We start from the raw sequence: 23424 nt of genomic DNA, 5'->3' as shown, positions 1-23424 counted from the left end.
GAAGTGTTGGCCACGACGGTGACGTGAACACAGATCTTCCTCTTCGTAGTCCGACACCGTGACGACATAACGACGACACCATGGCTACTGAACTTCCCTCGATGTTGCACATCTTAAGCGTGGACCGATCACCGTTTCTAATTTGCCTGTTTTTTCACAGTTCAGTGCATGTTCTTCTTTTTTCATGCTTGATCTGTGTTCAGTTTTTGACGGGCTGTCCACTGGGCTATCTTACCACAAAACCTGAGGAAGGCTCAATGGAGAGTTTCTCTTGTAAGTCGTAGCCTCGACAGAAGAGCTGCCCTACTTCAACGTAAAATGATGAAACTGTAGCGTCTGTTTCTATTGTTCGCTTTTTTCCGCTGACAAAATGTTTTCGCACTTCATTTGCTGCTACATGTGGAATATAAGCATGTCTACCTTACCCTGAAATTGTTATTTTTGTGTAGTCTTCCTTTGCATTTCTTTTTTTAAAGTTTACACCATGCTAGTAAGTCAGTTCTCGTTTGTTTGTATAGCCCGTTGTAAATCAGTAAAGGCTTTCCTTTGTTGGTCTCGGTGAACTCCATTATCTCAGCACTAAAACACGGATCACTACTTGCCAGTCAGTGGTGGGAGAGAGTCACGCACACTACGAACTGGTGCGGAGACAGGGATCTCTGCGCAGGAAATGGGTTTTGGCCTTTTCCAGAATACGTCGCAGGTGCCTGCGAAAAGGCCAGTGTATTCTACTTTTGAAATGCACTATTCACTACCTACAGTGTCCTGGGCTCCGTAAAAAGGTCAACATACTCCCTCTCCGTGCAAGTGTCACAAACTCGTTGCGGAGAAAGGTATAAACCCTCCGGCCCTTATTACTGCTGTCCTATTCCCGTTGCCATCTACCTGAATGCCACCTCTGTAAGTGGCGTTTGTCTCTTATTTATTTCCCTGTTATGGCAATTATCTTGTCAAGTCTTCCCATCTTGCCCCAATACGCTGCGGCCCGATATCTGATGGTGTAGCCTGTCGGGTAGATTCCCAAGACCGTACACAGAGCTTCAAGTGATGCGGTCCGGAAAGCCCCCAATAGCCGGAGCAGCACATCTTTGCCTCCACCTAAAGCTGTTCAGTTACAAACAAAGCTAAGTCGGTGTGCCCATGTAGTGATCGCAAGGGATACAATCGACTCAAAATCGCGCAGTGGTTTCTACGAAGTGTGGCAAATGATAATCTAAAGTGTTCGGTGTTTACCATGGCTAATTTGTTTAGTAGTCGTTCGGCCTTTTAGGAATCTCTTTGTATTTTCTTATGAAAGTTTGGTCGTTCGTCAGTGTGTTTGCAAAAGCATCGTTTCTTTCTGTTACGTGTTATGGAAATTATATCTAGTTTGATCACAGGGTTTCTTTGTAGTTTGCCTGGACGGATTATGTGTAGCCACCTGTCTGTGTGTAGTGTTATTCATGTGAAAGAGAGCGAAGTTTTCTAAATGTTCGCGAATCGTGTAACTGAGGTAGGACTTGGGTACCAGTCCGGCATTCACCTGGTGGGATGTGGGGGAACTACTATAAACTATACCCAAGCTGGCCTGCACACCGATTCACGTCGTTAATCTGGCGGCTGGATTCGATCCCCGGCTGGCACACATTCCCGTCACGGGAGCGGCGCTTTAGCACGCATAGCTATTCGAGCTGGTAGCGGTTAGTATAAATTGATTTTCCATATTTGGCTTTGCTCCAAAGGAGGTCGCTTTAAATGTAATGTTGAAGTTACGACTGTTATGCAAAGACATATTTTAATCTCGGAAGCTTTGGAATGCCTCCGCAGTGGTGTAATCAAGCTTTTGTAGTAGAGCGACAACGTCCATTTGACTCTAATCGTCAATGCTGTGCCTGACAATAAACAGATGGTACGCCGGTTTTATCTGTGCCATATTTTTTCCTTTTCCTGGCCTTCGTCCCGTATCATCACGAAGTCGGCATGTTAATCTGGATTTGGATGTTTTAGTGGCGTAGGGCGGCCGGATTGCTTTCAAATCACGGCCGCTTACTCACATTAATAACGCACAGATATCTAACTATAGAATAAAAATTCGTCAAAATCAAATAGTTTGTCAGAATCATTGTCAGAACCAAAGCGATAAAAATAAAAAAGGAATCGAAAGGGAATTAAATGCACCTTTCCGAAATAATTTAGTTGGGCCGTTCGTTTACGTGTTTTGAAAACCGCGCAGTGACATGTCATCGTCGTGAGTACAGTGACATTCTTAAAAGAGCAGCATCGGTGAATTTTTTATGTGCATCGACCGGTAGCTTGTTGAAAACAAGATTTATGACAGCTCCTTACTCTGTCCTTGTAATCGTTGATAATGCAAATCATTTTTCTGACTTTCTTACGTACCATAATTAGCATTCTAATATTCAGAAAAGGATAATATGCTACTTTTTTGTTCCAGATTCCTGTCTCTTGACGGGAGCTATCGACTATGCAGGTGGCTCTGTGTCCTCGGATGATTGTAAAGGTACGAACGACAATTTTTTTTGATCTGCCATCCACTCTTTCGATATCTTTATGATATCCTCTTTCACCTTTAGTGAGACCCTCCTACAGCATCATTTTGTCACAGTATTTCGATAGGCCCTCTTGCTATATTTTGTAACGGGAATCCAACAGCAAACAAATAAGGCCTGCGTTCCACTTACACGAAGAAAAGTAGAAAATCTATCGAAATACTTCGTGTAATTGGTACCATTAACTCGACTGCAAACTCGAAAATCGGAAGATTAAAGTAGGAAAAAAAAGAGAAGAAATATGGTCCAAAATTGAGCTGGTCGGTAAATGTTACCAACATAGACCATTATAGGTAAATGATCAGGATGACATAGATTTAGTAGAAACAGAGAGATAGATGACGACCACTAGGGTCAGACATCTTGAGGCAAATTGTGGGAACTCTCTGCACATATTATGCGCTATGCATAAGATAGCCGAGAAAACTGAGGGAGATTATTGCGCCTAGATGGGGTCCTCAAGAGAAAAAAAACAGTTTTTAAAATTTATTTATGCATGTTAAAACGACAGGTTTCTTTACTTTATTTGCAGAAATCAGAATTTTATGATGTACTTTCGATAATAGGCATTTATTTTTTAAGTTAATAAAATTTCATTAAGAATAATAATTACAATTTCATTCCTCATTCGCCTTCTGCCACTGAAAGTGGCTGACAGACTGAAAGGTTTTCAGTGTGTTTGGGGTGTTTGCATAACATTTACAATCATTCCGAGTATTCTGATTAATATATAGCTAAATGAGCATTTTTTTTAGTAATTTTGACTCTGAGAAGGCTTTCTGTTACAGCCAGTTTTGTGTCGTGAATATTTTTGATTTTGTATTTGAGATTTAAGAGTTGCCAACTTAACGCTGTATAGTAGTAGGCTGTAGCCTTCAGTTCCGACAGTCAGAGCGCAAGTATGTTTACGTTGTGAGTGCCTCTTCGGGTCTGTTCGGTTGACGAGATACTGTGTAGCGTATTAAAGTACGTACCGTTGTGTATAAAAGTTAATTTGATTTGTAAGTCAGTTCCTCAGTGTTTTGCCATCCCCTCTATCTTTCTGTTGGAACAGATCTGACGAGGACTTGTTAATAAGCCCACAACAGGTACAATACCATTTTAAGCTACCTGGGGCTGAAATATACATGGTGAACCAGAACTCAACCGACAAACTTTCAGAGGTTGTTCAGGGGTACCTTTCGAGTATTTTGGTGAACTGGGCCCACCGTCTCCGGGGGCTAGTTACAGATGGTTCAAATGGCTCTGAGCACTATGGGACTCAACATCTTAGGTCATAAGTCCCCTAGAACTTAGAACTACTTAAACCTAACCAACCTAAGGACATCACACACACCCATGCCCGAGGCAGGATTCGAACCTGCGACCGTAGCAGTCCCGCGGTTCCGGACTGCAGCGCCAGAACCGCACGGCCACCGCGGCCGGCACTAGTTACAGAGTAATTATGTAATTATGATTTATTGAGTTTGTTACTGCAATCAGTTTGTTGCTGTGAAACTACATAAACAAAAGTGAAGAAGCCTCTAATATGCAGTACGCAAAACAAGTATCGCCGTCTACACAAGTGGTTTGATGAAGTTGCCGTCGGTGCGGGAACAGGTTAGCTTAGCACCATTTAGCTGCTCTTCAATTGCATTCAGTGAATCCGGATTCTAGGGCCATACCGGCCAACGTACAACTAATGCTGCCGGAAAACGAAAGCATAGTCAGAACCGAGCAATACTGTAAGCAAACTTACGGCCAACGAGTTACGGAGGCCATTAATGTTGTCAACGTTAGGTGCCATCAACGAAAGTAAACAAGACACACACCGCATACGGTCTGTATTTGCACTGTTGTGCACTATTTTCGTTACAGTACAGTTACAAAACTAATTATGACAAAAAACAAAACGAAAAACAATAACTCTACAACGAATCGCCGGAGATCGTGAATCCCCTATACCAAAATGGTCAGAAGGTACCCTTGAACAACATCGGAAATTTTGTCGGTGGTGTTCCGGTCTGCCCTGTATAGTAAAAAAGGTAATTTAAGTTCGACAGTTTTCATAAAAAATCGTTTCACAAGAATTTGTGTAAAATAGCAATTGTTTGTGTTCTTCCGTGTAAATGGTTCTTCTACTTTTTACCTAGCAATCGACTGAAATACACTACTCTTTATTCAGTGAACCAGGCCGTTTCTTGTTTGTTTAACGGCAGTGAATATAACTCAGGTACTTGGAGATGCACTTGTCAGACAGCAGCAGCCATATGCAGTTCTTACCGGCTGCATGACAGGCAGCCGTCGGCGTGCTTGTACGCGGCCGGTGGCCTGCATAACGACCACACACGCTGCCGGTTAGCCGGCAGGCTTGCACCATCTGTTTATCAGCCAACAGAGGCGATCCACATGTCGCGCCCTTCGTGTTTCCGCCGCTGATGCGACATTAGTTCAGTTACCGCTGGGTATCCGTTGCTGACACCAGACGACTTTTGCCCAAGATCTGCACCTGTCCCTAACGCTAACAAGAAGAAGCAGTAAACATTGCCAGTCTTCTCAGTTCGAAAAGTGAATATATAGGTACCATAGAGCTAATTGCTACAGAAGTATGTTCTTACTGGGGCTGTAATTGCACTATTCATAACTTCATATGTTTTTGGTTTCGGGTTTACCGAACCCAGCTCACGTTTCTGAAAGTAAACATAGCCTGCCAACCAAGGAAAATACCCTGAACAGCTGCCAGAAGATATATAGGCAAGTGACACATCCCACCAAAGTGATCAGAGAGAATGTGAATGTAACGAACTACTCTTGGTATTCGACAAGGACTGCCTCCATATGCAGCATTACGATAGTTCTAAATTAGAAATGCGTCCACAGTTAATTGGTTCAACACAATTTAGATAAACTAACAATACGTATATATGATCAACAAGGCATGATAAAACTTTAAACAGTCTGCGTTCGTCATATAAAGCCCAAACGTTTTCTACATTTGATGAGGTATATAATTCTAAATTGTAAGTTCTTTAGAATACAACCAACAAACCCACTGATGATCTTGCAGAAAGTTTAAAATTTCTCTCGTTTCTCTTTCGTGGTAATATTTCATACAACCACAGTCCATTGCTCCACAGGTTAAATGTTAGAATTACTTTCAAGACTGCTAACACTCTAGGTAAGTTGCTTGTGGGTAATAGCAAAAATAACAACAAATTTGCGACTGCATAATGGTGGTAAATTCCTGTGGGACCAAACTGCTGAGGTCATCGGTCCGTAGGGTTACACACTACTTAATCTAACTTAGACTAACTTACGCTAAGGACAACACACACACTCATGCCCGAGGGAGGACTCGGAACCTCCGACGGGGGAAGCCGCGTGAACCGTGGCAAGGCGCCTGAGATCGCGCGGGTCCCCGGTACTGCGACTGCAGGTATATTTAAAATTTGCTGTACCGACTATGAAGCTTTTTATATCGGCCAAACTGGCTGATAGCTCTTTACCAGAATACACAGAGAATACGGAAACAAGAAAAAACGCATAAGATAAATCTATTTTCACTTCGCAGATAATTCCAAATGACACTGCATTAGTATTATTGGCAAAAACGTTTCGAGTTTGCTCAAAAAAGAGAAGGACACTCTCATAGACGTCCTGGAAGAGAGGTAAATTTCAACTGTGTGCACCACAGGTAGACTAGAATTCTTAATGAACAGAAAAACTTTTTTCTCCTTGATGCTTTACAGAATGTGTTCGATGTTTTGAAATTCTAGTGCAATCAGTTATCATGGAACAGCATGTGTGACTCACACAACAAGCCACTCTCTGTACCTCAGGCTTTGTGTTCTCTAAACAACGAGATTGCGTGCAGAGATGCAGTTGCTGTTTTTACTTGTGTACTGCAGCTGACTGTCTAACCTCGACTTTTCTTTCGTCTCTCCGAGCGTTGTCCTGCTGTCTTTACTCTTTTTTCACATTACTGCTTTCTAGATGTCTTTCTGTTATGTATCCGTTTAAAACTTTTATATGCCATATATTTCTGTGTTTTGTTTATCTTTAAAGTATTATACTTATGTCATAATTATTTGCTTCTCCCTGTGTATCTTCTCTGTCCTCTTCAGGTCCTACCTATAAATTTTCACTCCCTCATTTAAGCAGCGTCATTTCAAATGTGTCACTAAACTGTGTGTGAGTACTCTCGCGACGGTATACGTGCAGATTCTAGTAATGTATTTTAAATTGTGAACGAGTTGCTACACAATATTATACAAAATGCGTAACACTGTGCTGTTCATGATAATGTTATTTATTCTGCTACCAGTTTCGGTTCTAAACCATCGTCAACGGCAGCTGTATATACACACACAAAAAAGGACAATCTGACAATGCAAAACGAAATACAAAAAACAGGAAAAACCATTAAATCGATCGAAATACTCAGAAAAATTATGAAAGATGTATCACAAGACATACATGCTTCGACATAGGTTACCACTGAAAACCATAAGTGCCAACAAAAATAAAAAATTGTGACAAGGTTAAAATGTGATGGCATATTGCAAAAGGCCAACATGTTATGTACAGCGATACAAGTCAAAGAGCTTCAAAGTCAAAGATCTTGACCAAATCCGAAGACGTTGCCATTAAATACTTTTGTGGTAATCAGGTTACAAATTGAAATATTAATAGTCCTACATTTGATTGCTATTGCATAAAAACATCAGTAAAATAAAATATAAAGTAATAAAGTAACAGGTGTAATAAATGTAATAGTATTCAATATTTTACAGTCCAGTCAAAAATGTAAGCATGTAAAATACTAGCTACAGAGCAATCCATGAAATTAAAATCAGTCAAGCCATATCTGACAAAAACACTCATTAAAATAAATTAATACAAAGAAAATAAGATTATCAGGAGTGAAGGAAAATACAAAAGGAGTAAGGAATATATAGATGTAAAACATCTAAAAATTTTTGCCCATGCCATGCCTGTGCCACAATCATACCAATTTCTTTTTTTTTTTTTTTGTATATGAGGAAACATGGTATGCATCTAAACTGTTACACATTGATTAGAAGAATATGTCATCCAATGTCTACACAGTCACAAAATGTAATTGAAATTCCATTTATCATACAGATAACAATTAATATAGAGATATGGTATGAACCTACACTTTAACACATTGGTTAAAAATATTTCATCAACATTACTACATAGTCATAAGACGAAATTAAAGAGATCAATTAGGATACAAACAAAAATTAGTAAAGGAAGAACAATACTCAATTATAAAACCAAAATACAGGGAAATAATCATATCGTATTACAATATTTTAATTGACAAAACCAGGGATACATTGTGAAAATAAGATAGGGTTTTTAAGCCTGACTTTAAACAAATTGTAAAAGTAATATATCCGTCGAAATAATAAAATATTGTGGGGCTGTGGGGGCGTTTATAGGAGGGGGTTAAGGGAAAAGAATTTAATGTATGACAAAACTTACACTATCAAGATGTCAAAAATTAATATAGTAATAAAAAATACAAAAGTTCAGAACTAAGGGACATTGCCCCCACGAAGTTACGGAAATGAGAACAGACCCAGTCTAACATAAAAGGTATTTCGTATTAAAAAGTAAATAAAAATAAATACAGATGCCAATGTACAGAAGTTGATCAGCATTAATGAGCAGAAAACCAAAACCATTGATGACTGTCTTTACATTAAGTCATGATACTAACCATAAGTTGGGAATTCGGTTAAGGAAGATCAATTATAAAGAAGACAATGTTAATATTACATCAGTTTCGTAATAGGGAGAAAAGAAGTAAAGTGTAAAAAATGAAAATGTCTTCAGACTCGCTTCAATCTTGATAACCTGCCATTGTAGCAACAGTGGGCGATCTTACAACTGCGCCAGACGCTTGTTGTCTTATATAGACATTGCCGACCTCAGCGCCGTATTCTGCCTGTTTACGTATATCTGTATTTGAATACGCATGCCTAAATCAGTTGCTTTTGCGTTTCAGTGTTTGCATTGTACTTTTTCTAAATTGTTCAAATAGTCAATGGAAAATGGCCTTGGGAATCGAAGTCAGTCGTGATAATAAAAATAAAAATATAAGTGTAACTGGTGTGGTTATTTGGTTGTTTATAAATCTATTTATTTGCAATCAATCTATTAGAGTGGGCACTGCAGTCGCATGGCGATATTAATAGTTCGGACCTTTGACCGTTTGTCTGCACGACAGTTGACTCAAGATAGGCAAGATGCAGGATACAAGAACGAGTGATGCTACGGTCATAGTATGCGATGCACAGGATGCGCTGTATTCGAGATCGGGCGGGCACTGGACTCTATAGGTACACCACGATGTTGAGGGTATAATTTTTAGTGTCTCGATTTAGTGTAATCATCCGCCGCGTGGGACAGGGTGCTGATGGTAGAGATCACGGTTGACCTTTGCGTATTCTAATAGCGCATAGCCGAACCCTAGTGCAGCATACAGCTCGCCACTTCGGCTTCGGCAACAGCAACCTGTGAGTCGACAGCCATAACCGCCTCCTCGTTGAGGGGCACAGAAGCTGTCGTCTCACACGTGTACCTGGAACCAACGCACGTTACAGTGTACAGCAATCAGAATGGCTCTAGGAACGCCATCAGTGGTACTCGAAGCTTGAAAAATGGTTGCATGGATTTATGAGTCGCGGTACCCGTTGGTACATACCGATGACTGGGAACGAGTACGATGGAGACCACATGAGGAGAAACATTCCGCCTCACAGTAGGGCACCGTTCAGGTGGGTCTTGGAAGTATTATCGAGTGGAAGGTGTTTACTTGGGATGAAACGGAGTCTCTGATATGTCAACCGTCGCCTTCCAACGGCGAATGATACAGGAAGCTACTTTCCGATCATGTGCATGCGTTTGTTCGGGTACACTGTAGAGCAGGCCGGTCACGACGTACCAAACTACACGCGGGCCACGGCTCTGCCTGTCTGCGCTGTGCTCGTTCCTTCTCGGAAGTACTCGATAGAGCGTAATATTTCATTTGGTATTGCGGTTTGAAATTTTTCGACCGGCACAAAACTCATTCTGTACATTTCGCTATTTGTTCTTGGTCTGAAGGACGTTCACAGCTCCACTGGATGTTTGCACGAAAAGAGGCAGTCTAGCGGTAAAAAGCCTTTAAAAATGAATGGGAAAGACAGAAGAGGGGGACGAGAATTTACAGTATCTATTATGTAGTCGCATAAGAGACAGGTACTGCAAAGTTACTATGAAGCGATTTTACAATACCATGCAGAACGAGTTTAAAGATTTCGTTGACAATGAAACAGCAAAAAGTTGCAACGATCGACAGACGGAATTCATTTTTCTGTAAATCAAGAAGCACTTTCTGCTAAATTTGTAGCGCGGATCACGTGAAGAAATTGGTGGTACGAGTAGCAAAATATCTTATGTCGCACGCATTATTCGACTGTCAGTTGCAACAGTTCTTGGTGGAATTGAACGAGATGTATTATAGAGACTGTATTTTGCTGCAAAGTACTTTCGTCAAGTCAAGGGGCATGCCTGAAAGGATTTTTCGGTTTAAAATTTACTATTGTTGATTTATGAAGGCAAAATGAGTGCGGGAACAAAAATTAGAAGATTCGGAATGGAATGCAGACCTCGTATTTTAGTTGGACTTGACTGCGCACTGCCCACACTAAGACAGTGGAAGATCAGAAACAACTTCTTTCTGATTGGAAGGGGAAACATTTAATAAGAAAATCGCGTTATGGAAGGGACACATTCCGACACAGTCCAGTTCCCTAAGTTCTCTACCGGTAAAGAAAACGAGAGATATGAAGATTGAAGATTGTGCTCTTGCAAGAATTACAAGGATAGTTTCCTAACGTTTTGAGGACATTATAAATCTGACATTCATTTTCGAGCTTGTTTTCGGTACCGTTTGTTGTTTCTGATGAAAGCGCCCCTGTGCATGTGCAGACGTAACTGATTGACTTGCAAGGTAATACCTGTTTTAATGACAAATTCTTTTATATTAAAACTGTCAAGGACGTCTACATTGCTTCCTCAGGTAGAGTTTTTACGTTCCCAAAATGAGTTTGGAAAACTGCTACAATATCTCCATCGACACGTTTGTGTGAAAGAGCGTTTTTCGACGATGAAACTAAATAAGTCACGATTACGTGGCAACGTAATTCGAAAATACACTCCTGGAAATGGAAAAAAGAACACATTGACACCGGTGTGTCAGACCCACCATACTTGCTCCGGACACTGCGAGAGGGCTGTACAAGCAATGATCACACGCACGGCACAGCGGACACACCAGGAACCGCGGTGTTGGCCGTCGAATGGCACTAGCTGCGCAGCATTTGTGCACCGCCGCCGTCAGTGTCAGCCAGTTTGCCGTGGCATACGGAGCTCCATCGCAGTCTTTAACACTGGTAGCATGCCGCGACAGCGTGGACGTGAACCGTATGTGCAGTTGACGGACTTTGAGCGAGGGCGTATAGTGGGCATGCGGGAGGCCGGGTGGACGTACCGCCGAATTGCTCAACACGTGGGGCGTGAGGTTTCCTCAGTACATCGATGTTGTCGCCAGTGGTCGGCGGAAGGTGCACGTGCCCGTCGACCTGGGACCGGACCGCAGCGTCGCACGGATGCACGCCAAGACCGTAGGATCCTACGCAGTGCCGTAGGGGACCGCACCGCCACTTCCCAGCAAATTAGGGACACTGTTGCTCCTGGGGTATCGGCGAGGACCATTCGCAACCGTCTCCATGAAGCTGGGCTACGGTCCCGCACACCGTTAGGCCGTCTTCCGCTCACGCCCCAACATCGTGCAGCCCGCCTCCAGTGGTGTCGCGACAGGCGTGAATGGAGGGACGAATGGAGACGTGTCGTCTTCAGCGATGAGAGTCGCTTCTGCCTTGGTGCCAATGATGGTCGTATGCGTGTTTGGCGCCGTGCAGGTGAGCGCCACAATCAGGACTGCATACGACCGAGGCACACAGGGCCAACACCCGGCATCATGGTGTGGGGAGCGATCTCCTACACTGGCCGTACATCACTGGTGATCGTCGAGGGGACACTGAATAGTGCACGGTACATCCAAACCGTCATCGAACCCATCGTTCTACCATTCCTAGACCGGCAAGGGAACTTGCTGTTCCAACAGGACAATGCACGTCCGCATGTATCCCGTGCCACCCAACGTGCTCTAGAAGGTGTAAGTCAACTACCCTGGCCAGCAAGATCTCCGGATCTGTCCCCCATTGAGCATGTTTGGGACTGGATGAAGCGTCGTCTCACGCGGTCTGCACGTCCAGCACGAACGCTGGTCCAACTGAGGCGCCAGGTGGAAATGGCATGGCAAGCCGTTCCACAGGACTACATCCAGCATCTCTACGATCGTCTCCATGGGAGAATAGCAGCCTGCATTGCTGCGAAAGGTGGATATACAGTGTACTAGTGCCGACATTGTGCATGCTCTGTTGCCTGTGTCTATGTGCCTGTGGTTCTGTCAGTGTGATCATGTGATGTATCTGACCCCAGGAATGTGTCAATAAAGTTTCCCCTTCCTGGGACAATGAATTCACGGTGTTCTTATTTCAATTTCCGGGAGTGTATGTCAGCATCTGCCCGTATGCCGACATCTGTACCAGATAAAAAATGTCTTCAGCGAGCCAAATTACTGCAAATTTGTTTTGTTTGTGATCTGTGTTGTTGAGAAATGTGGAATACAAAACCAAGTCGCATGCAGTGCGACTGCACAACAGTCTAAATGCGACGCGTTTGCAGTTTTCCCCTGGGCCCCCTCCACACGCACAGAACAGAGTGGCACGGCGGTGAGGGAAGTGTGAAGCGAGGCTGAGCGTGAGCGCTATGGCACTCGTGCAAGGGCATGGCCTGCGAGTGAAATATTGGCCGCTCTTGGCCTGCATCACTCCGCAAGTAATCTGTACCGTCAGCAAGACAGTTCAGTAATTCACCGCTCACATTTTGTGTGAGAATTGTTAGCAGAACACTCAGTAACAGCGAAGGGGATTGGTTTCATCAAGTCGCCCCCGCCCCCCACCCTAGTTCCGAAACCAGGTCACCTGTCTCCCAGTTATGTTGGGCATCTCAGGGACGCCAGCGAACGAGATTTGCGTGCGTTGTATCCTTCACCGATCAATTTCCTTCAATTTTGAGTAGCGCCTGTGTACTCATGGATGATAATGTCTGAATACTTCTTTCGCTGTCTTATTAGTAGCATGACCCGCTGCCACCGCCATCACGATTCAAAGTTGTATTGTACGCAAATAAGTGGAAGACTTTAAGCCATTTTCTCGTGTGTGTGAGCACGGATTCACAAACTCTCCTCACAACGCAGCCTAACACTCCATCCCTGTTTCATCTCTATGCGTAAATGAAATAATTTGACATTTATTTCTTAACATCGTCCATAAAAAAAGTGGAATTAGAAAGAACGGTTTGTGACCTGGCGCTTGAGTTTGGCCAGTACCTAATGAAAACGGTAACTTTCATGAAGCGTGAATGCAGTTGTGTACTTTTCAGTTTCAGGATACTATTATTCAATGACATAATAAAATTACATAGCCGGCCGTTGTGGCCGAGCGGCTCTAGGCGCTTCAGTCCGGAACCACGCTGCTGCTACGGTCTCAGGTTCGGATCCTGCCTTGGGCATGGATGTGTGCGATGTCCTTAGGTTAGTTAGGTTAAAGTAGTTCGAAGTCAAGGGGACTGATGACCTCAGATGTTAAGTCCCATAGTGCTCAGAGCCATTTGAACCAATAAAGGTACATACCGTAAATACATATTCACATTTATTATTCGTTCAAGATGTTATTCTCTTAAAATAGACAACTATTACCATCTGCTTATAACATATGGAAAGCTATTGTAGAACTAAACTGGAAACGTGAGTTGTAATCTTGCGAAATATACATGTAGGAAAAGATAATGGAGTTGGTCACAGAAAACTTCGGATATGATCGTAACAACAAACAGTGGCAGCATACTTTTACTAAATTTCGTAATCTAAGCAGCTGTAACTGCTACTCAGTTATCATTTACTATCCAACAACAAATTGACAGAGCAACAAATTCATTTTTCGGTTTGTGTTTTACTATCGTTTAGAAGCTTGCTGTGCTTAACGTCCAACATTTTTCTAACGAAGGTCACCAGCTACTCCGTTTCCATTCTTTCGTCTTCTATTTCATTATTTTTCTGTTAGCACTCATAACTGGGTGTATAGGTAATATGTAAGGAGCAGTATGGCTTCAAGAGGTGTGACCGCATACAGTGACTTTTGTCACCCAGTGTATGTACGCTCAGAAGAAATATGCTCACAACGGAATAAGATGCGTCGAAATATTGTCAGTCGTCAGTTTGGATGGCAGGAGTGTGTGTGCCTTGACGTTTCTTTCGCTAGGTGTATTGTTCTTTCCGCTTGCGGCGCGCGGCAGTGAAACGCCCGGCACGACAGAGCAGACTGCAGGCCAGGCCGCCAGCTTCCTCGTGCCAAATTAGCCGCCTGCCGCAGACGCGCTATGCAGATGCGGGGAGGCGGCGGCGTGGAATTTCCTGCGGCAGGGTGAGGCGGGTCCGGTTCTGTTCCTGCGGCGTCCCCTCCCCTCCGCCCGTCTCACTCTTTGTGGCGGCGCCCACTCAGGCCCTAGCCACAGCCCAGCTACCTGCTCGCCCGCCTGTTGCACTTTTTGTCTGCTGCGCAGTGTTGCCAACTGACTCGATGCACCTCCGCCTGGCACGCATACCCTCACGCGGCGGCCTGCGCTGGTCTTCCCTGTTGGGCGCACTTGAGACAGCTTTCGTTCAGTTCCTCCGCATTCATTAGTAACCGTGTCAAGGCTCTAGAGCTGTTTCCTCCTTTGTCTAACCCCTGCATTCTCCCTTCCTGTACTGCACGACGAACGTAACTTTCCGGTTGTTTTACGATACTGATTCTCACATTTTTAGCCTACGTACTGTCCAAATAAGGAAATATGCTTTCATCTGCTTATGAGTGAACACACATATATAAGGGACGATCAAAAAGTTTCCGTTCGAACGTCACACTAATCCCTTGTCTACATGTGGACGCCCGGTACGCGCATCGAGCTCGTGCTATGTTGCATTACGTTACAGCAACGTCCTCAAACGGAAACTCTTTTATAGCCCGTTATATTACAGATAACGTTGGGGTTGTACAGTCTATTCAGTGAAACTGCTAAATGTGTCACTTTACAGAACGTCTGTATAAACTCTCAACCTCTTGTGTTATTTAGAACATATCTGGACCTACGTTAATTCTGCTGTCTTAAGCTTTGTACCGTACACCTCTGAAACCGACAAACAAAATATACATCAGGGTCACGGTGATCAATAACTGTTTTATGCAGCTAATCTTCGGCGGCTCACAACTCTTTATTGGGAACATGCGTTGACTGGATGGGCCCCTGAGCCACTGCAGTACCTCTTCCTTTCCTGTGCTTCAGTCTTACTTTCTGACTATATCTTTCTCAGACTTTGTCTGTGGGACACATTTCATCTGTAGGACAGATGTCTTGGTGATAACCTAGCTTCTCTGTGGGACTTCAATTACAGCTTTTCCCGCTTTGTTGATTTATTTTACAACTCTTGTTTCTGGTTACTCATATTTGGCCCCCACGTCCGGGTTTGATCTCCACTTTTCAGTTGTATGGGGAAGGTCGCCCAGCACCCAACGCCAGTCCACGGTGAGGTTCACCTTCCGCCTACGAAGGGATCGCACTATTGATGCCGGAGTCATTGCCTCCCTACACATGCCGAGATATAGGTGCCTGTCCGTTTGGCAACTCAAACTCTGGTTATTGGCCATCAAGCCATGTGACATAGCTCTGGCTGGATGGCACCCTTAGGTAGTGCCCGCGTCGTCGGAGGAGGCAGCATCATGATGGATATCTAGGCAGAGAAGGCTACGGCGATCCCCTCAGACAGACTTAAATGCTTTAGTGCAGGTCGTTATGACCTCAAGAACTTTTCTACCTTGGCTACGCCGTGGGAGGAAAGTAAGTTCAAACGAACTGCAAAAACTTTCCCCTCAGTTCCTGGTTTGCACACAAACTTCTAAACGGTTCTTTGTAAATAACAGCAAAACTATATTTGGAGAAATCTTTTCCTCAGCAAACTGTGAAGTTGTTTTGTCATAATTAAAACAGCAAATCCTACCAAGTCCTGATAATGATTCTTTTGCAACAAATTTGGAAGTTCACTTCCCACCTTAAAACCCCGTAAGAGCCTGATCGTGGGACAGTGTTGTTTTTTCTCTGGGACTTAACGCTGTAAATGGATGAGGAATTACGTGAAAACTCTGGGACTGTCATTGATGTGACGTGGAGCTGTATTTCTACACGTTGGGCATATGTCTTTCTGTTGTACAAACAACCCAGTTTGTGAAGGCTAATGGTCAGCTTCTTCATGAAAACTCGCCAAAAAAGCAACCACTGTTCCGTGACTGTTGTGGAGACCATAACCCTCTCCTGTTCCTGATGTCTGATACCTTAGTTAAGCAACACATAATACAGGGTCTTTGATGACGTGTCTATTGTGAAGCCTGGAAAAAGTACCATCGCTTATATCAGTCCATTGGTATCAAACTTTGCCACTATCTCTCCAGGTCATCAACTACTTTGGCAGAGAGAGGGCCTCCCCTCTTCTGTAGTCGTGCAAGTTAATTAACCTGTGGCAGAGAGAGGACCTTCCCTCTTGTGGTGCACACAACCAGAGAAGCAGCTTGCTCTTCTGGTATCTACATGGCAGTGCTTCCTTTACAGTTCCCTATCTCCAGAAATCGTCATGCAGGCCAGTGATCAAACACGAGCCAGTGGCTGAAGGAGCCATAGACTGTGCGCCCCATAGCAGCCTACTCTGGTTCCCATTCCAACAGAGAATAGGCCATCTAGGCAGTTAAAGGGAAAAGAAGATATCTCAGGAGAAGTCTACTCCAGCGACTGAAGAGGTGCCAGATCCTACCACGCCATCGGACTCTCAACCTATGTTTGTCAATGTTCCACCTCCACTGATGATAGTCAGTGATCCAAAGGCGCGGCCTTTCCTCTTGGCACCTTCACACTTAACCAGGATGCCCTTTGTTGCGTCTAGGAACCCTGCATACTCGGTTCGCTAGACAACCAATCAAACAACTCGTATTAATGAGTTTTATTACAACAAGTACTTAACTTTGATCTGAGAATTCTTGTAGTTCTTTATACATGACCATCCACAAGTTCAATGACACAGATGTGTCACAAGCAAAGGGCGACATAAAAAATAATCAATCTTCTTCAGAACAGACAAACACATGTAACACTTCTGATCCTAGCGACTGCTACTAACAAAAGTCTGTCAACTGAACTGTACTGATTGCTGATCTCTAACTGTGCTACGTAGAGATTGCTAATGATAGAGGCTACAATGCTTCAGCTAACGAAGTAGCTAACGTTGAAGCTGCTATTGAAGTGGGCTCCCACCAGTCGGGCGCAGCGCTTACTGCATGTCGTCTTCATCTATGGGCCGCAGCTGTCGCGTTATCGTCCTGGAGGGAGGTCGTTTAGCGTGCGATTGGCTGACCTATTCTCACAGCCTTCTCTTCTCTGTCGTTCCTGACTGGCGTGCCGCCGCTGACTTCACTCCGTAACACCCTTAACATGATAATTCAGTGGATGTGCAATGGATATTACCGTCAATGCTGATATGCAACAACTAATATCATACTGTTCCGTGACTTGCATTGCTCTCCAAGAAATGCATGAGCATTCTACAATTCTATGAGGTTACCATACTGGGCCTAAGAGCATATCTGGATGGGTTTGTTCGTAGCTTCACACGGATGTCTTCTGTTGGCGAATTCCCCCCCCATGCCACATTGGAATCGATAACAGCGCGAGTGCAAAAATTCCCCAGCGATCACTATCTACAATGTCTGTTCTGCTCCCCCCCCCCTCCCTTTCCAGGCCAGGCAGGGCAGTTACTTACTTTGGGATGGCTCCTTAATTCAAGAACTCTCCCCCTTTTCTCCTACTTGCAGAATTCAATGCACGCCACTCTCTATGAGCAAAGTATCGTGTCACCTGTTATGGACCGAACGACTGAATAATTTTTTTCTTATTTTGACCTGTCTCTCCTATGTGTCGGTACTCCCACTCACTTTAATGCCACTCATGGCATGTTTTAAACTATAAACGTCTTGATCTACTCCCCCCCCCCCCCCCAGTCTCGTGGCTTTTCTACAATGGTCATTGTGCAACAAACTCTGTGTCGGTGGTCACTTTCCTGCCACTTCCTTGTCACTGCCTGATGGACTAATTGTCACGTTGGGCTCTGAAAAAGGCCAACTGGCAGTTGCATACCCTTTCTGCACCTTCGTTTCCTCTCCGTCAAATTGCATAGATGAGGTTGTAGGAAATGGTACTGTCCGTATCGTCCGTGCCATTAGAATTGCTTTCGCCCTTTCTATGTGGCCTTCCATCAGTGTCAGGTACCGTGATGGACCAAACACATTGCTACAACGATTCAAAAACATCCTTCACAGACCCCCTGCGTCACTTTTATGCGGCTCTGTGCAAAGGCTCACTTCCTATGAGCCACTTCGCGACAGTGTTTGCATACTCTGCTTATTCAGCTACCTTCTGATTGCATAAAAAGCAAGTTGAAGACATCGCCTATCCTTTGCCCTCTGTAACCATTAAGTACATAATGAACCTTTCACTGACTGAAAACTGCTTCATGATCTTGTCTCGCCGCATTGTATGGCCTAGGCGCTGATGAGATTCATAACCAGATGGTTAACATTTCACTCAGGGTCTTAACCATATTTGGCTAGAAGGGGTTTGTCCTTTGCAGCAGAGAGTATCATCATCCCAATCCAGCCAGGAACAAACCCAACGTACATCGATAGCTTCCAATCAATTAGCCTCTAAAAAAATGGTTGAAAGAGGATGTTAGCTTGATTATTGTGTCGGGTTCACGAATCTGGGGACCTTTCGTCTGTGGTTTTCAGGCTAAACGATACATAACCAACGATTTGGTTAGACTAAAAACAGCTTTCCGACAGAGGTTCGTGTGTGTGTGTGTGTGTGGGGGGGGGGGGGGGGGGCGGCGGCGTTACTGACATCTTACTGCTTCAGACTTGTATAGGGCAGACGACACCGCTTGGCATCATCAAATTTAACATACTCTTCATGACCGGGGTTTTTGATGCTCCGTACCAATATTTATTCGTCAGTTTTTATCCCTCAGTTCTTTCAGGTTAGATTTGATACATCACTTGGCATCCAGCAGGGTTCTGTGCTGTGTGTTACACTCTTCCTCATCGCCATGAATGGGGTAGTGACTTCCATCAGACCACTGGTCACCTCCGCATTGTATGACTATGACTTTAGTATAGCTCCCAATCTGTAGTCTTGGTTGAACTCCAGCTTCTAAGAGCCTTCTGAAGGGCCTCCTCTTGGACCCTTTCCAGTGGCACCCAGTTTTCTCCTACGAAAATGAGAATCGTGCATTTCTGGCGGTATACCATGGTTCATCCTGTCCTAACACTCCTCAGGTACCCAGTGTGTAGACGATGATCCATCTTTCGTAAGAAGATGACATGGCTACCATGCGACCGTTTCCTAATCATCCAACTTATCGATTTTTTTTTTATTTATTTTTTTATTTGGAGTGTCGACTCCTGCCGCTCGCCGTATGGTAGATCTCCCAGTTGGAAAGTACCTCGAGACCTTTTGCTGGGATCTCTTCCTATCCCCCTTAGAGTGTATTCCCGAGTAATTCCGTGCACTCCTCCTTAGTTAGTATCAAAAAAATGGTTCAAATGGCTCTGAGCACTATGGGACTTAACTTCTGAGGTCATCAGTCCCCAAGAACTTAGAACTACTTAAACCTAACTAACCTAAGGACGTCACATACATCCATGCCCGAGGCAGGATTCGAACCTGCGACCGTAGCGGTCGCACGGTTCCAGACTGTAGCGCCTAGAACCGCTCTGCCACTCCGGCCGGCCAGTTAGTATCCAGACCACGAATTAGGACCACTCTATTTCAAGTGTCTACGGATTTTTGGCATCTGTTCCTCTCAAATCTTCAGAGAGTGCTTCACGGTGCTACCATCTATTTCATCAACGGCTGTAAGACCATGAATAGGACGAAATATGCTTTACTTCTCCCAGCAGTCAGGAACAACATTCGTTCTCAGGAACTTGTATTGTTTTTACGGCGGTGCGGATAGCCAGTAACAGAGCCCTACGCTTTATTAATCAGATCGCACTCGACCAATTTTTAATTTGTAGTGACTCCAGGATACTGGTCGAAGTTGCTCCTGTCACACTGTGATATCTGCTATTCACGATCTTCGCTCTGAGCTTAACTATACTACCTGCTCAGTTGTTTTCCTCTGGATCCCAAGACACTTGTATATCCTGAGGAATGAACTGGAGGAGCGTTTGGCTAAAGAAGCACTTATTAGCCCAGTCTTTGCTTTGACGATCTCAATCTCGAAATTTCAGATGAACTTGGAGATCTCACTTGGAGACGCAACAACATCTGATGGATTACCACCCACTCTAGTAAATTCCACACTATCAAGCAGACGATGTCTGCATAACGTTCCTCCCAGAAGGAACCCATCTTCCCTTGTCGCCTAAGCATCGGTTATACCGAACTAACTCGTAGTATTGTCATAAGTAATGAGCCACTGTCATGTTGAGAGCCTTACAGACAGCAGTTCACTTCCTAGTGGAATAACCCCTCCCCCTCCCGTTCTTGGATTTCCACACCAAGCATAGCCTTCCAGATTCTTGACATTTAATATTGGTGGACGAGCTATGAACAGTTGAAATGGCTCTTTGTTTCCTCCGAGGAAGTGGTTTTTATTCTCAGACCTAATCTTTTAAACTGTTGTTGGGTCAGGGTAGGGTTAGTTGGTAGTAAGGTGTCTCCCGCCGCAAATTGGGACCCTGCTTCCTTCGCAAGCCGCCCTTGCCACCTTTTTACTGTTTTTAATCACCACTAACTGCGTGTAGCCCTTTTTTCTAGCGCATCCATTTTTGATTTTTTGGGAGTGTTCCTTCATATAGCACTCTACTGAAGGCAAGACCTAAAGGATTCCTTTTCCTTGTCACTAGAGGGTAAAGAATGAACAGTTGAACAGATGTTTATGCTTCCTTTGAGAGGGTGTATTCTATTCTCATCCTTAACACTTTGACATTAATGACACTTTCGGTTAGGTGGTTGTGGTAAGGACGCCACATGGCGCATGATGAGCCCTGGGGGGCGCTCGACTGCGCCCATCGACCTACGTATCTGATTGTTACTCTCACTTTACTTTGCTGTAGCCAGTCCTATTAGTGTTCATTACTCTTTCAGCCATTTCGTCATTACTAATCTGCATCTCCTGTCCACCTGACTAGAAGAAATTATTTATTTGTTGTTTATTCTGTTCGGGTCTTGCTCTTGCAGCGGGTCGGCAGGGTTTCAGATATGGGGCAACTGATATTCACCGCATGCTGAGCCCTATGCGGACCCTCGTCTGCTCTCTGGCCTGCATACTGGCCCGAACCATATACTGTTATCCCTCATCCAGTTATTTCTCATCTTCGGCATCAGAATCTTTTTCAGTGCGCTTCTGATTTCTGCAAGGTATAGGAACATAATTTACTGATAACTTTTCATTGTAGTTTGCATGTCACTGTTTAATAATTAATAATAATAATAATAATAATGATGATGAAGTATCGTTTGAAATAACTATGTTATTACAGCTCGAATTAAATAACTTTGTAACTGACAGATTTCATTTGCGGGTATAGTGTCACTGACGTGCAGCCAGTTGCGCCTAAAATGCTGTGCGTGGCAGGGAGATCAGACTAAACTGGAGAGACTATTGCCGCGCGGGATTAGCCATGCGGTCTGAGGCGCTGCAGTCATGGACTGTACGGCTGGTCCCGGCGGAGGTTCGAATCCTCCCTCGGGCATGGGTGTGTGTGTGTTTGTCCTTAGGATAATTTAGGTTAAGTAGTGTGTAAGCTTAGGGACTGATGACCTTAGCAGTTAAGTCCCATAAGCTTTCATACACATTTGAACATTTTTTTGGAGAGACTATTCAAAGGCGTATTGGCATAGGAAACCATGACGGCGGTCGGCGGTTGGCGAGGACATTCGGGGTTGTTAGTACTGCGTGTGTTTGCGACTTTCCAGGGATTCTTTCATTCAAGTACTAACTAAACCTAGATAGCGTAACGTAGTATCAGTAAACAGTAATTTCTCCTGTTTAGTTGAACGATTTGACAGCTTGCCCAAAGCTATCATGACGACTGTGACATATTACTTCACGGCTTGGCATCATGGAGTAGTCTTTCCAGTTTAATATTCAGCTCACTGTTGTATTCATTTGTATATATAGTTACAAAGCAGAAAACATGAGCAAGTGACGCTCGAGAAGGAACTAATAGTGTCTGGCAGCTGACAGACTCCTTTTTCAAATTTTCTTTCACAAAGGAGGATCTAAGTCAACAGCCTCACTTTAATTCTCGCACCACTCGAGAGTGTAGTGACGTAAGTATTAATGTCAGTGGCGAAGAGATCGCGCGAAACTGAACTCGCGCCTGTGTCACGTCACTTTCTGAAAGCCGTGGAATAAGGCAGTCAAGTAGCTGCAGTATTTCTTGACTTCTAAAAAGCATCTAACTCAGTACGTTAGAAACGATTACTAACGAAACTACAGGGTGCGGTGGCGTTCATGGTAGGATATTAAAAACATACCATCAGACAGTAACTGTAAATTATTTATTACCTCTTATGTCAATTAATAATTAAAGGTATGCCATTTACTAATGTGTGAGTCGTTGTCCATTGCGTGAATTACTTTTTGAATATGATTCCTGTAAAATGATGCCCCCTCTGCACAACACATTCATCTACGCGGCGTTGGAAGCTTTCCATAACTCGGCGTAACGTATTCCCTGGGACATTGGCGACGGCAGCTCTGATGCGAACCTTCAACTCAGGAATGGTGGCACAACGTTTTCGGAACACTTCTTGCTTCAGGTAACCACAAAGGAAAAAGTCTGCACATGGAAGGTCAGGTGATCGAGGCGGCCAGGAAATGTCACCAAAATGGGAAATTACACTACCGGGAAATGTCTGTCGCAAGAAATCCATGCAAATTCTGGCTGTATGCGAGGTCACTCCGTCTTGTTGAAACCATAACTGTTCCACATCCACATCGACCATACCTAATTGGGGAAGAACGAAGTCTTGCAGCATCTTTAGGTAGCGTTCACTGGTGACAGTTACAGACACACCGCTGTCATTTCAAAGAAGTGAGGGCCAATAATTCCAAAGGAAGCAACTCCACACCACACTGTGAGACGAGAACTGTACAAGGGCTTGAAGTGCAGTTCATGCGGGTTTACATCATTCCAATAACGCATATTCTGTTTATTCACTGAACCACATAACTCGAAATGAGCTTCATCTAACATCAGGATGGTGTGCAACATTTGTGGATTTTCGCGAAGGAGATCACGCATGATTGAGCAGAATGTTTCGCGTGAAACCCAGTCGCAAGGCCTAATTTCCTGAACAATCTGCAGCTTATATGGGTGGAAAGAGAGATCTTTGTGCAATATTCTACTGAATGAGCGATCGGATATATGTACAGTGTGCACATGACAACGAGCAGATCTTTTTGGGCTATGCAACAGTGCAACACGAACATTTTCCACGGTTTCTGGTGTCCTCACAGTTCTTTCACTTCTTCCCGGTTTGTCATTGCAAACAGAACCTGTTGTTCGAAATGCACGAACCAAAGGCACTATGCTGTGCAGTC

The 23424-nt window shown here is 44.0% G+C and overlaps 1 protein-coding gene across 1 annotated transcript in view; it reads left to right on the top strand.

Annotated features, from left to right (window-relative positions):
* Positions 1-23424, top strand: part of LOC126187399 (uncharacterized) — a 587650-nt gene that overhangs the window by 244079 nt on the left and 320147 nt on the right. The window contains exon 2 of the mRNA XM_049928462.1: positions 2435-2500. Coding sequence (XP_049784419.1) covers positions 2435-2500 — 66 coding nt within the window. The remainder of the gene's footprint in view (positions 1-2434; positions 2501-23424) is intronic.

The sequence above is a fragment of the Schistocerca cancellata genome, chromosome 1 (genome assembly GCF_023864275.1).
Source record: "Schistocerca cancellata isolate TAMUIC-IGC-003103 chromosome 1, iqSchCanc2.1, whole genome shotgun sequence".
NCBI classification, from domain to species: domain Eukaryota; kingdom Metazoa; phylum Arthropoda; class Insecta; order Orthoptera; family Acrididae; genus Schistocerca; species Schistocerca cancellata.
The sequence above is the reverse complement of the archived record's forward strand: the minus strand, read 5'-3'. Positions and strand labels throughout refer to the sequence as shown.